This window comes from Saccostrea cucullata, unplaced genomic scaffold (assembly GCF_032062105.1).
Source record: "Saccostrea cucullata isolate Sc308-1 unplaced genomic scaffold, CSIRO_AGI_Scuc_v1 ctg1959, whole genome shotgun sequence".
NCBI classification, from domain to species: domain Eukaryota; kingdom Metazoa; phylum Mollusca; class Bivalvia; order Ostreida; family Ostreidae; genus Saccostrea; species Saccostrea cuccullata.
Window position 1 is genome coordinate 129723 of NW_026919096.1, and position 13261 is coordinate 142983.

Here is a 13261-nt window from a genome sequence, read left to right on the forward strand (position 1 = left end):
TTATAACAAGAGGCCCATGGGCGTTATAGGTCACCTGAGAATCATGCAACAACTTTCAATTGATATAATTTGGTTCATGTTTTAAGGTAGATGCTATGGCATTCACACTTTTGAAAGAGGCTGGCACCATTGCTAATCACAACTATGAACTTAGCAATAGCTTAGTTTGGTTACTTAGCCTCCTTAATACCCATAGGCAGGGTATGGAAAAAAATGCATATCAACCAAGGCCTAAATTAAAATTTTGTTTGTTTGCCATTTACCGACCCAGATTTTTTGCAATGGGTAGGTAGGAAGGAAAAATATTTTTTTTTCTTCTTGACATCAAATTACTATTGAAATTTAAAAAAACAATATTGTCGTGTACATATTCTTTTTTATTGGACCTTTTGCCTCATGGAACAAAATGTACTAGTTCTAGTTAACTTAAACAAATCTCGTAATACTGAAAGCTGTATATCTATCTTTGTATGTCAATACAAAAATGTTTACTGATTTTTCTTTTTAAAAACTGGAAAATAATATTTTGTATACTTTAAACAATATAAGGAAACAGTGGGAATTTATTCTAAAAAAAATTCCATTCAATGGGTATATTACTAATATTAGTCCCACCTTCCAATTCACATATTTATGTTCCCCAAACGAAGTTGGGGAACATATTGTTTTTACTCTGTTTCTTATTATTAAGGTCTTCCGTCTTCACGGAAGACCTTATAGTGATTCTACTGTTTCTTATTAAGGTCTTCCGACTTCCTTCGGAAGACCTTATTGTTTTCCTTCTGTTTTCTATTATTATTATTATTATTATTCCACTTTTCATAGTACAGGTCATATCTCCGCTGTGCGTGGTTCAATTTGAACGATTTTTTCAGGGATGGTGCATCATGTTAATATCTCCAGGGGTGTCCCTCACTTTTTCGAAATTTACTTCCGTTCACGTTTTTTGGGGAAATTTGTATTTTTTAAATGGAATTTTGTCGCAAAAAATTCTCGAGAACAGTAACAGATATAAAACTGAAACTTACGGACGTGATAGAACATCGAATGTAGATGTGTTGATCGACCTTCATTTTTCGTCGTTCTGACTTCCGGTCGCAAACGGAAGTGAATTCTAAAAGTCTAATTTTTCAACTTTTTTGTTTTTCACTATTTTTTTTTGGAAATCACAGGGTTGATAGAGTATCTTTTAAGAACTCTAAATATGTTTTCAACATTTTCATGCGTGTATTTGTTGCAAAGATATGACCGATCCAAACTTTGTCTCACTGTCGGGGGTTCGAATCCCGCTGGGGGCGTTGCAAAAAATTTTTCTTTGTTTCTGTCTTTTTTCAGTTGCATATGACTTTTCTTTCTTTTTTATAATGTATGGAAGATTTTGTCGATTTTTAAAAGCTATATTTTGAGATATTTTGTGGAATAACTGTAATAATCACGATCTATGTTGAGAGACTGCTGTCAATGAAAGTAAACGATAAAAATACATTCTGAAATCTATTTCATGGCCTGACGGAGCAGAGATTTCTAACAAAAAGTCGGGCGGAAGACCTGCTTGTTGCCCTAGCAACAAGAACGCATCTAGTATTCTTACTATTTTCGTATTGACCAACTTCTGGAAATGACCTTTGTCCGGTCCATTTCTCCCGAACAGCTTAAGATATGAAAGTTTACTGTGTCGGATATCATAGATCATGACTTGAAGATGTGTCGAACAACATTTTGTCCGTCGTCAATTCTTCCGGTCGTCACGAAAAAGGGGATTAAAAGTGGATTTTTTAAATTTCTTTGTCTTTCTTTCTATCTTTTTCTGTGATATTCATGGCATAAGTAAAGGCATCTATTTGCTGATTTAACGTATAACCAGTTTCTTGATTTGATAAAGAAGAAATTAAATATCTTTGAATGTCTTAGAACTTTCGCAAGCTTAGGTTCAACGTTTTCTTAAACACTAAAAAATTTTCATTTCATTTCCTCATAAATAGGCTGCGCGGGTAATACACATGGTGCCGTTGTGCAGGTAAGGTCTTCCCCGTGATGGGGAATGGACCTGTAGAAAACCTTCTCTGGTTCCACAGAGTCGAGTTTTTAGCAAATAAAATGTATGAAACATATATCATGTGTGTGCATCTTATACCACGCCCCCATTTTTTTTTTTGAAAACTGTAAGAAACCTAGCCCCCACCTTTCTCACTTACTGAAATGAATGCTAATTCCACTTTAATGTTTTACATTCTACATAAAATGACCTTGACATTTATATAACAAGGCACTCTTCTTAAAGTTAAGAAAATGATAAGGCTAAATTCTATCTACAAAATAATGGTAATTTACAAGTCTATATTCAAGACAGCCCCCCCCCCCTCGGAAGCGCGCAGCCAGGTAGAATTCGCAGATATAACATATACAACTTACATGTAACGTTTTAAAAGTTTCATTCATAAAAAAATTTAGTTCCCCTTATGTCATCTGATAATTTGCTATCATTCATTCTTCCTATGTTTTGTCTGTAGAATTTATAATTATTTCTTTAAAAAAGAAAATTAAATCTTGAGAAAATAAAGATTGTCAGCTGCATTTATTAGCATCTCGCATTTTCTTGTATATCTTTTACTTGCATATGAATAATGTCATTAAATAAAATAAAAGAAATCGAACTCTATTTCCATCTTTTTTAATTCATTCATAAATCCTTGGATCCGCTCGCAGCTGCGCGGTGGCCTCATCGCTACTGTAAACAATTCATTCATCACGCCGAAAATGTTCATGATTCCGCTAAACTAAGAAAGTTTACACATGGTTTATCATCTCATATCAAACATCAGACCTGTCCAATGCAGGAATGCTCGAGTTAAAGAGGAAAATTCAGGAATTATTTTGCGTCGGCCATATTCTGACGTGAACCTATGCGACAATTTGTAATTAAGGTCTTCCGACTTCCTTCGGAAGACCTTATTGTTTTCCTTCTGTTTTCTATTATTATTATTATTATTATTCCACTTTTCATAGTACAGGTCATATCTCCGCTGTGCGTGGTTCAATTTGAACGATTTTTTCAGGGATGGTGCATCATATTAATATCTCCAGGGGTGTCCCTCACTTTTTCGAAATTTACTTCCGTTCACGTTTTTTGGGGAAATTTGTATTTTTTAAATGGAATTTTGTCGCAAAAAATTCTCGAGAACAGTAACAGATATAAAACTGAAACTTACGGACGTGATAGAACATCGAATGTAGATGTGTTGATCGACCTTCATTTTTCGTCGTTCTGACTTCCGGTCGCAAACGGAAGTGAATTCTAAAAGTCTAATTTTTCAACTTTTTAGGTCACCTGAGTAACTCAGGTGACCTATTGCTATCCGTTTTCGTCCGTCGTCGTCCATCGTCCGTCGTGCGTCGTGTGTCAACATTTGAACATTTTCAGCTTCTTCTCTAAAACCACTGAACCAATTTCAACCAAATTTGGTATACAACATCTATGGGTGAAGGGGAACAAAAATTGTGAATTTCATGGTCCCCGCCCTCCTGGGGCCTGAGGGGTGGGGCCAAAACCACTAAAATTAATGAAAACTTTAAAAATCTTCTTCTTTACTCCTGGACATCAAGCAGGCAAACTGTTGGCATGAATGTAATGAGCATTGAGTCCTCTACCAAAATTGTGAAATTCATGGCCCCAGGGTCAGGGGTTCTAGTGCTAGGGCGGGGCTCTATAGATTATATAGTGAAAATGCATTATTTCTTTGAAAATCTTCTTCTCTGCTCCTAGGTATTAAATAAACTAACTAAGCACATAGTTATGATGAGCAAGAGTGCCTCTTCCAGATTTGTGAATTTTATGGCCCCAGGGTCAGGGGTTCTGGTGTTAGGGCGGGGCTCTATAGATTATATAGTGAAAATGCATTATTTCTTTGAAAATCTTCTTCTCTGCTCCAGGGTATTAAATAAACTAACTAAGCACATAGTTATGATGACCAAGAGTGCCTCTTCCAGATTTGTGAAATTCATGGCCCCAGGGTCAGGGGTTCTAGTGCTAGGCTCTGTAGATTATATAGTGAAAATGCATTATTTCTTTGAAAATTTTCTTCTCTGCTTCTGGGTATTAAATAAACTAACTAAGCACATAGTTATGATTAGCAAGAGTGCCTCTTCCAGATTTGTGAATTTTATGGTCCCAGGATCAGGGGTTCTAGTGCTAGGGCGGGGCTCTATAGATTATATAGTGAAAATGCATTATATTTTTGAAAATCTTCTTCTCTGCTCCTGGGTATTAAATAAACTAAGCACATAGTTATGATGATCAAGAGTGCCTCTTTCAGATTTGTGAATTTTATGGCCCCAGGGTCAGGGGTTCTGGTGTTAGGACGGGGCTCTATAGATTATATAGTGAAAATGCATTTTTTCTTTGAAAATCTTCTTCTCTGCTCCTAGGTATTAAATAAACTAACTAAGCACATAGTTATGATGAGCAAGAGCGCCTCTTCCAGATTTATGAATTTTATGCCCCCAGGGTCAGGGGTTCTGGTGTTAGGGCGGGGCTCTATAGATTATATAGTGAAAATGCATTTATTCTTTGAAAATCTTCTTCTCTGCTTCTGGGTATTAAATAAACTAACTAAGCACATAGTTATGATAAGCAAGAGTGCCTCTTCCAGATTTGTGAATTTTATGGTCCCAGGGTCAGGGGTTCTGGTGTTAGGGTGGGGCTCTATTGATTATATAGTAAAAATACATTAATTCTTTGAAAATATTTTCCTTTGCTTCTGGGTTTTATGCCAATGATCCAAATATATATATATTTATGATGAAGAAAGGTGCATCTAGCAAAGTGTTTTTTTTATGCCCCCCGGGACAGAGGGGGGGGGGGTTACATAGTCTGAAAATAAATTAATGCTTTGATTACATTTGCAAAATTTTGAAATATGTGGCCCGGGCCATGGGTCAGTGAGTGAGGTGCACAACTGGTTATAAAGTGGAAGTGCATTTTCTCTTTGTTACTCTGATCTATCTCTGGGTATTAAGTAAATAGAGTAAGCATGCTAAGTTAATAATTATGATAAGCAATGGTGCCTCTTTCAAAATTGTAAATTGTGAATTTCATGGCCTCCGGTTTAAAACATGAACCAAATATAATTGTTTGAAAGTTGTTGCACAATACTCAGGTGACCTATAAGGCCTGTGGGCCTCTTGTTTGTTTTTCACTATTTTTTTTTTGGAAATCACAGGGTTGATAGAGTATCTTTTAAGAACTCTAAATATGTTTTCAACATTTTCATGCGTGTATTTGTTGCAAAGTTTTCAGTTGCATATGACTTTTCTTTCTTTTTTATAATGTATGGAAGATTTTGTCGATTTTTAAAAGCTATATTTTGAGATATTTTGTGGAATAACTGTAATAATCACGATCTATGTTGAGACTGCTGTCAATGAAAGTAAACGATAAAAATACATTCTGAAATCTATTTCATGGCCTGACGGAGCAGAGATTTCTAACAAAAAGTCGGGCGGAAGACCTGCTTGTTGCCCTAGCAACAAGAACGCATCTAGTTATTATTATTATTCTTATTTTTTAGACAAATTTTGTGCACGTGATATCACGAGAACTATTCATCGGTTTTTCATCAAACTTTCAGGGATGATGCGCTCTAATATGCCATTGATAATTTTGGTAAAATTTTGGAACAAGTCACTTCTGGTTCCAAGTTATGGCCATTTTTCTGATTTTAAAATGAAATTTTGTCAATTCGAGATCTAAAGAACTACTAATGATATGAACTGGAGACTTGTTAGAGAACATAGGGCATGACTTCTAGATTTGCGGAATGTCCTTTTCGTGTGTCGTCAGTACTTCCGGTCGCTACCGGAAGCGAATTAAAAAAATCAAAATTTTCAACTTTTTTGTTTTTCATTATTTTTCTGTGATTTTTCTAGGGTTAATAGAGACTCTTAAATGAATGCGAAATGTGTAATTTGTTTTAGAATTAAAAAAGCCAATCTTGAGAAATTCGCAATTAAAAATTTGAAGCGGTGTTCCCGATAGCGTAATGGTTAGAGTATTGGATTTTCACGCGGGCGACCCGGCTTCGATCCCCCATGTGACCGATATTTTTTTACGACTTTTTCAGCTAGATTTTTCGTTTTTTATTTCAGAATTGGACGGAAGACCTCTCGTTGCTCGCAATGAGATCGTTTCTAGTTATTATTATTTTTCTTCTTCCTGGGAAAATCTTTTCCGCGAGTGATCTTGTAAACTACATATCTGACTAAGGTGAAACCTTTTTAGGGTCAGTAGGCATGTTAATTTTGTAGATTTGCGGAACGAAGGTCATTTTGCGCGCACGTGCTTGCAAGAGCGCGCACGTGCAACACGTGAAATGACCAATATAATAGATATAGCCTAACTTTTCTATTTTTTGATGAAATGTTTTGAAACTCATAATGTAAGGATATATTAGTAGTACATGTATACTTAAGATGACATGGTCATAATAGCAAGAACTCACGCGCATGCACGTGCGCTTCGCTCTGATTGGCTGAAACTAAAGTCTCAATATCTTTCTTGTTTTTTGATAAAATCCTTTGAAACTTTGAACATAGTCATACATTAGGGAGATCTACAGCCTGATATATAAGAATTATCACGAAAGCATGTGCATGCACGTGTGCTTGCAAGAGCGTGCACGTGCAACATGAGAAATGTCCAATATAACTGATATAGATGTAACCATTTAAATTTTTGATGAAATGCTTTGAAATTCATAATATAAGGATATATTAGAAGCATAGACAAGAGGACATGGTCAAAAAAGCAAGATCTCACACGCATGCAAGTGCGCTTCGCTCTGATTGGCTGAAACTAAAGTCTCAATATCTTTCTTGTTTTTCGACAAAATCCTTTGAAATTTTGAACATGGTTATACATTATAAAGATCTACAGCATGCTATACAAGAATTATCATGAAAAGCATGTGCATGCATGTGTGCTGCAATTTGATTGGCTGAAATTTTAAATGTTTATAACTTTCTTAGTTTTCAACGAAACGGGATAAAATTTAGAATATGAATAGGTATAATGGATTCCTACATTATTGTACTAACAAAATGAATGCACGAACATGCATACATGCAAAATGGCTAATATATTTGAAAAACTGTAAAATGTATATTGTAAATAATTTTTTAAAATTTATTCTCACGATATATAGATATGTTAATTGTTTAGACAACATGCCATGAGCATCTTGCATGTGCATGCACGTGCGTGCGCGTACCATGTGTTAAATGACATATAGTTGATATCATTGTACCTTTTATTATTCCTTGATGAAATCCTTCCATACTAATCATATTTTTAAAAATGTCTTACAGGAATAAGGCACAAAAAGGGATTTGGGGAGCGTTTGGGGAACATCTGTAACGGTCCCCGTTACAATTAGCACTAGTTATTCATGGGATTACAAGTTTTTAAAGATGTTATTTAAAAATAAGACTTGTATTTCTTATTCTAATTATGTTTCCACATTGTCTAGACGAAAAATATTTTCCTTAGTATAGTAAAACCTTGCAATTTTGTCCATTTCCTGTTATTAGTCTGACCCCAAATTTAATCATGGCAGTCAAAATATTAACAAGGCTGAAGTCATGGAGTCCTTCGATGTTTTCAACATTTAAAACTACTTTTGTGCTCTTTCCACTTAGATTTGGTAATAAAATTAAAGTATGTCAGCGATGTTGGCAACATTTATTTTGAAATCGATTAGTAGAATCAAAGAGCTCCCAACGACCAACAATCATCTTAACTTTATGAACGTGGTAGTTAGCACATTAATCAACAAAATCAAATATATCTCTGCAAATATTTTTTTCTTACTGCTATTTCATTCAGTTCCTAATCTCAATCATTAACAGGCGACTGAGAAAAAGGAAAATCAAAGTGTTTAAATGACCTAATACATATTTTATGTAGCCCCCCAAAACGGACAAGAAACAAATCAAATAAAAAAAGTTGTACATGAAAAACAGAATAAAATATTTTGAGTCGGGCTAATTTTCGTGGGTCAGTCGGCTAAGGGCAAACAAACAAAATTTTAATTTAAGCCTAATCAGTAATATTCAGCAATAATCAGAAGTGCCCATACCACACATGAACCCCTTGACCCTAGGTCCACACACTGCACAATTTTTGAAAAGGCACACTTGCTTATCAGAAATGTTAGATTAATACCAAGGATCAGATTTCAAACAATTCATTTTCAGTATATGAATTGAGCCCCCTATGGTATCCCTGACCCTGGGGCCTGGAAATTCACAATTCTGGAAGAAGAACCCTTGCACATCATAAACTATATGGGTAGTTTATCTGCTTATTACCCAGGAGCAGGGAAGAAGATTTTCAAAGAATTAATGTATTTTCACTATATAATCATTATAGAGCCCCACCCTAACACCAGAACCCCTGACCCTGGGGCTATGAAATTCACAATTTTGGTAGAGACATTCTTGCTCATTATAACTATGTACTTAGTTTGTTTATTTAATACCTAGGAGCACAGAAAAAGATTTTCAAAGAATTAATGCATTTTTCACTATATAATAAATAGAGCCCTACCTTAACACCAGAACCCCTGAATCTGGGGCCACAAATTTGGCAATTTTAAAGGCACTCTTGCTCATTATAACTATGTACTTAGTTAGTTTATTTAATACTCAGGAGCAAGGAAGAAGATTTTCAAAGAATTAATGCATTTTCACTTTATAATCAATAGAGCCCTGCGCTAACACCAGAACCCCTGACCCTGGGGCCATAAAATTCACAATTTTAGAAGAGACACTCTTGCTCATCATAACTATGTTCTTACTTAGTTTATTTGATAGCCAGGAGCAGAGAAGAAGATTTTCAAAGAAATAATGCATTTTCACTATATAATCAATAGAGACCCGCCCTAGCACTAGAACCTCTGACTCCAAGAGCATGAATTTCACAATTTTGGTAGAGGACTCAATGCTGATAACAATCATGCCAACAGTTTGACTGCTTGATGTCCAGGAGTAAAGAAGAAGATTTTTAAAGATTGCACTAATTTTAATGATTTTGGTCCCACCCCCCCAGACCCCAGGGGGTCAGGGACCATGAAATTCACAATTTTTGTTCCTCTTCACCCATAGATGCTATATGCCAAAATTGGTTCAGTGGTTTCAGAGAAGAAGCTGAAAATGTTCAAATGTTAACGCATGAGGAACGACAAACGACGACGGACAAAAACAGATAGCAATAAATAAAGGAAGAGAAAAGTAGCAGCTGGGACTTAAAACTTTACAAAACCAATAAATAGAATGATGATCTTTGATTAAGTCTCATTTTGTGGTAAGATTGCAATAAGACTACAACTTTAGGAGTAGCATTTAATAAAACTTTACAAAATCTTCAACTTTAGTTACCATGGCAACATCAATCGTCAAAATAAAAAACACAAAGCTGATAATTATGCATGTCAGTGTAGTTTACTTGCATGCCAAATTATATTATAATCAGACTACAAATGTATTTGGAAATTTCTATTTTTACTAACCATGGCAACACCATTCATCGAAATAAAAAAATCGATACACAGAATTATGTATCTTATTTTATTCAACTTGTTTGCCTGGTTATATACATACTGAAATCAGACCAAAACTGTAGAAGGAGTAGTAAATTACAAGTATTTCACAGAAATTTCTATTTTTAGTAACCGCGGCAACACCGTTCATCGAAATCAAAAACTGATAAACAATATAATGTATCTTAGTGTAGTCTACTTGTGTGCCAAATAATATTGAAATCAGACCAAAACTGTAGGAGGAGTAGCATTTTGAAAGTATTTCACAGAAATTTCTTTTTTTAGAAACCACGGCAACACCGTTCATCGAAACCATAAACTGATACACAATATAATGTATCTTTGTGTAGTCTACTTGTGTGCCATATTATATTGAAATCAGACCAAAACTGTAGGAGGAGTAGCATTTTGAAAAATTTTTTACAGTCAGACAGACAGCTAGACGGACAGACAACAGACGCATTACTATTGCATAAGCTTTTCTGATCTCTTACCAGTAGAGCTAAAAAGTATGTCACCATGACCTACTCATCTTACAATATTTGATGATCCTAGTCTTTATAATAAGCAAAAATATAAACGTTTTTATTGAGTGTAAATTTCGATCAACAACGCATAGGAGGCCAGCAAATTAAAGTGACAATAGATACGGCAGCCAACATCATAATAATCTCAAGTGAAGTTTATAAGTTCTTGAGGCCGCATCCCGAGGTTGTTAAAGACACTAATATTAGGCTAGGGGGCTGGTATGACTGCCCAGTACCTTGGGAATCTCAACATATGCATCGGGGATTATGATTTTGTTCACCCAATCTATACTGACAGTCAACAGAAACGTAACACCCTCATTTTATGGGGGAAATTATATATGGGTTATCACAACCGGAAAAGAAAGAAGCATTTTTTCCCGAGATTTTAGTACAATACTTATGATTAACAGCAACAAAACCTTGAAAAACCAAAATAATGTTTAATATTTTATTAAAAATTCAAAATTTTGATTTCTGTTAAGAGGGCTAAAAAGCAATTTCCAATTATGGAATAATAATCATTCAACCGTTTAATAACTGATTTGGCAAAATTAAAGAGTTTCCTCACTTTTTTAGTACATAGTTATAACCTGTATATAATTTCCCCCCAAAAATGAGGTTGCTGCGCTTCTTTTGACTGTCAGTATATGTTGGCCCCTTACGAGATGAAATGCTTCTGGGGATTGATTTCCTGCACACTCACAGGCACGTAGGATCATTTTTGAAAGTGGGGGGGCCAACCAGAGAAATTTTTTTTTTACTTACCTGAAAAAGTTGACAAGCAAAAAAAAAAAAAAGAAAAAAACCAAAAAGAAAAAACCAAATTAAAAGTTGCCCAAGCTCGAAAATCCTATTTCGTAGGGGGGGGGGGGGGGGGGGGGGGGGGGTAGTGGCCAACTTTTTCAAAGCCAACTTACTATCACTTCCAATTTTTTCCCTACAATCCTTGATATCACTATACTATGGTTATAAAGTGGGGGGGCCAACCATCCTATCAATGAACATTTACTATACTAAAGGTTATGTTGGGGAAAAAAGTGGGGGGCCAGGCCTCCCCTGGCCCCCCCGGTTGCTACGTCCCTGACTCATGGTGCAGAAGTTTCATGCGAAGCAGGTACACTAAGGGTCAATGGCATACAAAACCTTTGGTCAGAGTTCTGAAGAAACAGTGCCACTACTTGATATAGTTTCAGTCCACAGAGTGTGGGTTCTCCCACAATGCCCAAGTTATTGAGTGCACCCTGTGGAAATGCCAGAGTTTATGCTGGAGCCAGCCAGTATTTTTCCACCTGGTATTGTGGCTTCGCGAACATATAATACTGCAGGAAGTAAAGCCAAACTATGTATATACTAAACCTGACTGACAGGCGTCACATTATCAAAACTGGTACAAAGGTAGGGGAAGCTGCCCCTGCCTTGTCTGTTAAAAGTTCTGATTCCACAGTGCGTCGTGTGTCAGCAGAGTAGGGAACAGTTACAAACATCTTGCCCCACTTCTAGAACAGTTAGGCAAGACTGCGCCTGTGGAAGTAAAGTCTCAGGCTGCGGAGCTGGTCAAAGAATTTGCTGACGTCTTTGCTGTAGATGGATCTTGGGAGTTTCTCCGAGATCAAGCACCAAACTGACACTCTTAAAACACCTCCTGTTAAGCAGCAGATGTGCCACACCCTTGCTGTGTTTCAGGGGGAGGAAGAAGGTCATCAAGACAAGATGTTAGAGGCCAGAGTCATCCAGCCATCTTCCTCAGACTGGGTATCCATCCCGGTTCTGGTTGCCGCTTGAGTGCATGGACGCGCTAGCGGGGAACCGCTGGTTTTCCAAACTGGATGCAAATGCAGCCTTAACTGGCAAATTAAAATAGCTCCAGAAGAAGACCACCTTCATTACCAAATATGGTCTATTTAAATTTATCAGAATGGGGTTCGGTCTGTGCAATGCCTCTATGACCTTCGCTAGAGCTATCAATTTGGTGTTTCACAGGTTAAACTGGAAAATTGCCTTAGCCTTCTTAGACGATATCCTTTTGATCAGAAAAACTCACCTGAGCCTTTGGCTCAGGTGAGCTAAAAACTATAAGATATTATTTTATAATTTTAAGTCAAAACGTCACAAAAGCCCCTGAAAATGTGCTGGTAGAAAATGGGTTAAAAAATGCACAAATAACAAAAATTTAACAACAGGAAATTTGGGGATAGGTATGTTGTACGATATTAGGTACCCATATTCCTCAACTTATGTAGACATACAAAGACCACCTCACATAATACATACCTTAAGGAGCGGTTCCTGTTTTGCTGAATCTATTTCATGTCCTGCTGCTTCTATACACTGACTAACTGCTACCTCAAGTTTGTCTTTAATAATTCTAATGTATTCATCAGCTTTCTGGCTTCCTTTCTAAAACAGTATTCAAAAACATTCTACAAACTAATGAATTATACAATTTATATTTAAAACTTCCTATTAATTGTAAGTAATAACAAAAGATCCTTCAACTCCAAAATAATCAAATTCAAGAGAATTTTTTATATTAAAATTTGATCAATCTTATGGCCCTGTTCTGTGGAGGGTAATCAAGTTCAAAAATCCAGCCTTGTAACTTTGTGAATCCAATCTTGTCTGTTTGTGATTATATCAGTTTCATATTCTACATATGTAAGTAGGTACTGTCCCTGAAACGTTCTACTTTCCCACCTGAATGGTGAACGAACGCAGAGCGAACAGTGAACGAATGGTGAATGAACGCAAAGCGAATGGTGAGTGAACACTGAATATAACTTGGTGAACGATGTGTGAATGCAGAACGGTGAGTGAACGCAGAACGCGAACGGAGCGCAAAGTGAACAGTGAACGAACGGTGAACGCAAGATGAATGATTTATTCAGAATGCCTCCGATCTTTTCCTTGCATTGAAACTATTCTGTTGTATTATAATGTTAGGTGCTAGAATATAAATAAACAATAAATAAATAAACTAGATGCTGTCATGAGACAGTAATACCCGCACTAAGGCCTCTAAATGCACACTCCTTCAAACTGGGCATTACCAAGGAAAAAAATATAATTCAATAATTTACATTATACAAGTATTCATCAAATTGAGCATAATATGCTCAGGTGACCATGTGACCCATGGGC

At 36.1% G+C, this 13261-nt stretch overlaps 1 protein-coding gene across 1 annotated transcript in view; it reads right to left on the bottom strand.

Moving 5' to 3' along the window:
* LOC134279208 (vacuolar protein sorting-associated protein 16 homolog) overlaps positions 1 to 12520 on the bottom strand; it is a gene marked incomplete at its 5' end in the record, with an annotated part of 131782 nt that extends 119262 nt beyond the window's left edge. The window contains one exon of the mRNA XM_062761559.1: positions 12395 to 12520. Within this exon, the coding sequence (XP_062617543.1) occupies positions 12395 to 12520 (126 nt within the window). The remainder of the gene's footprint in view (positions 1 to 12394) is intronic.
* Positions 12521 to 13261: the final 741 nt, after the last annotated feature.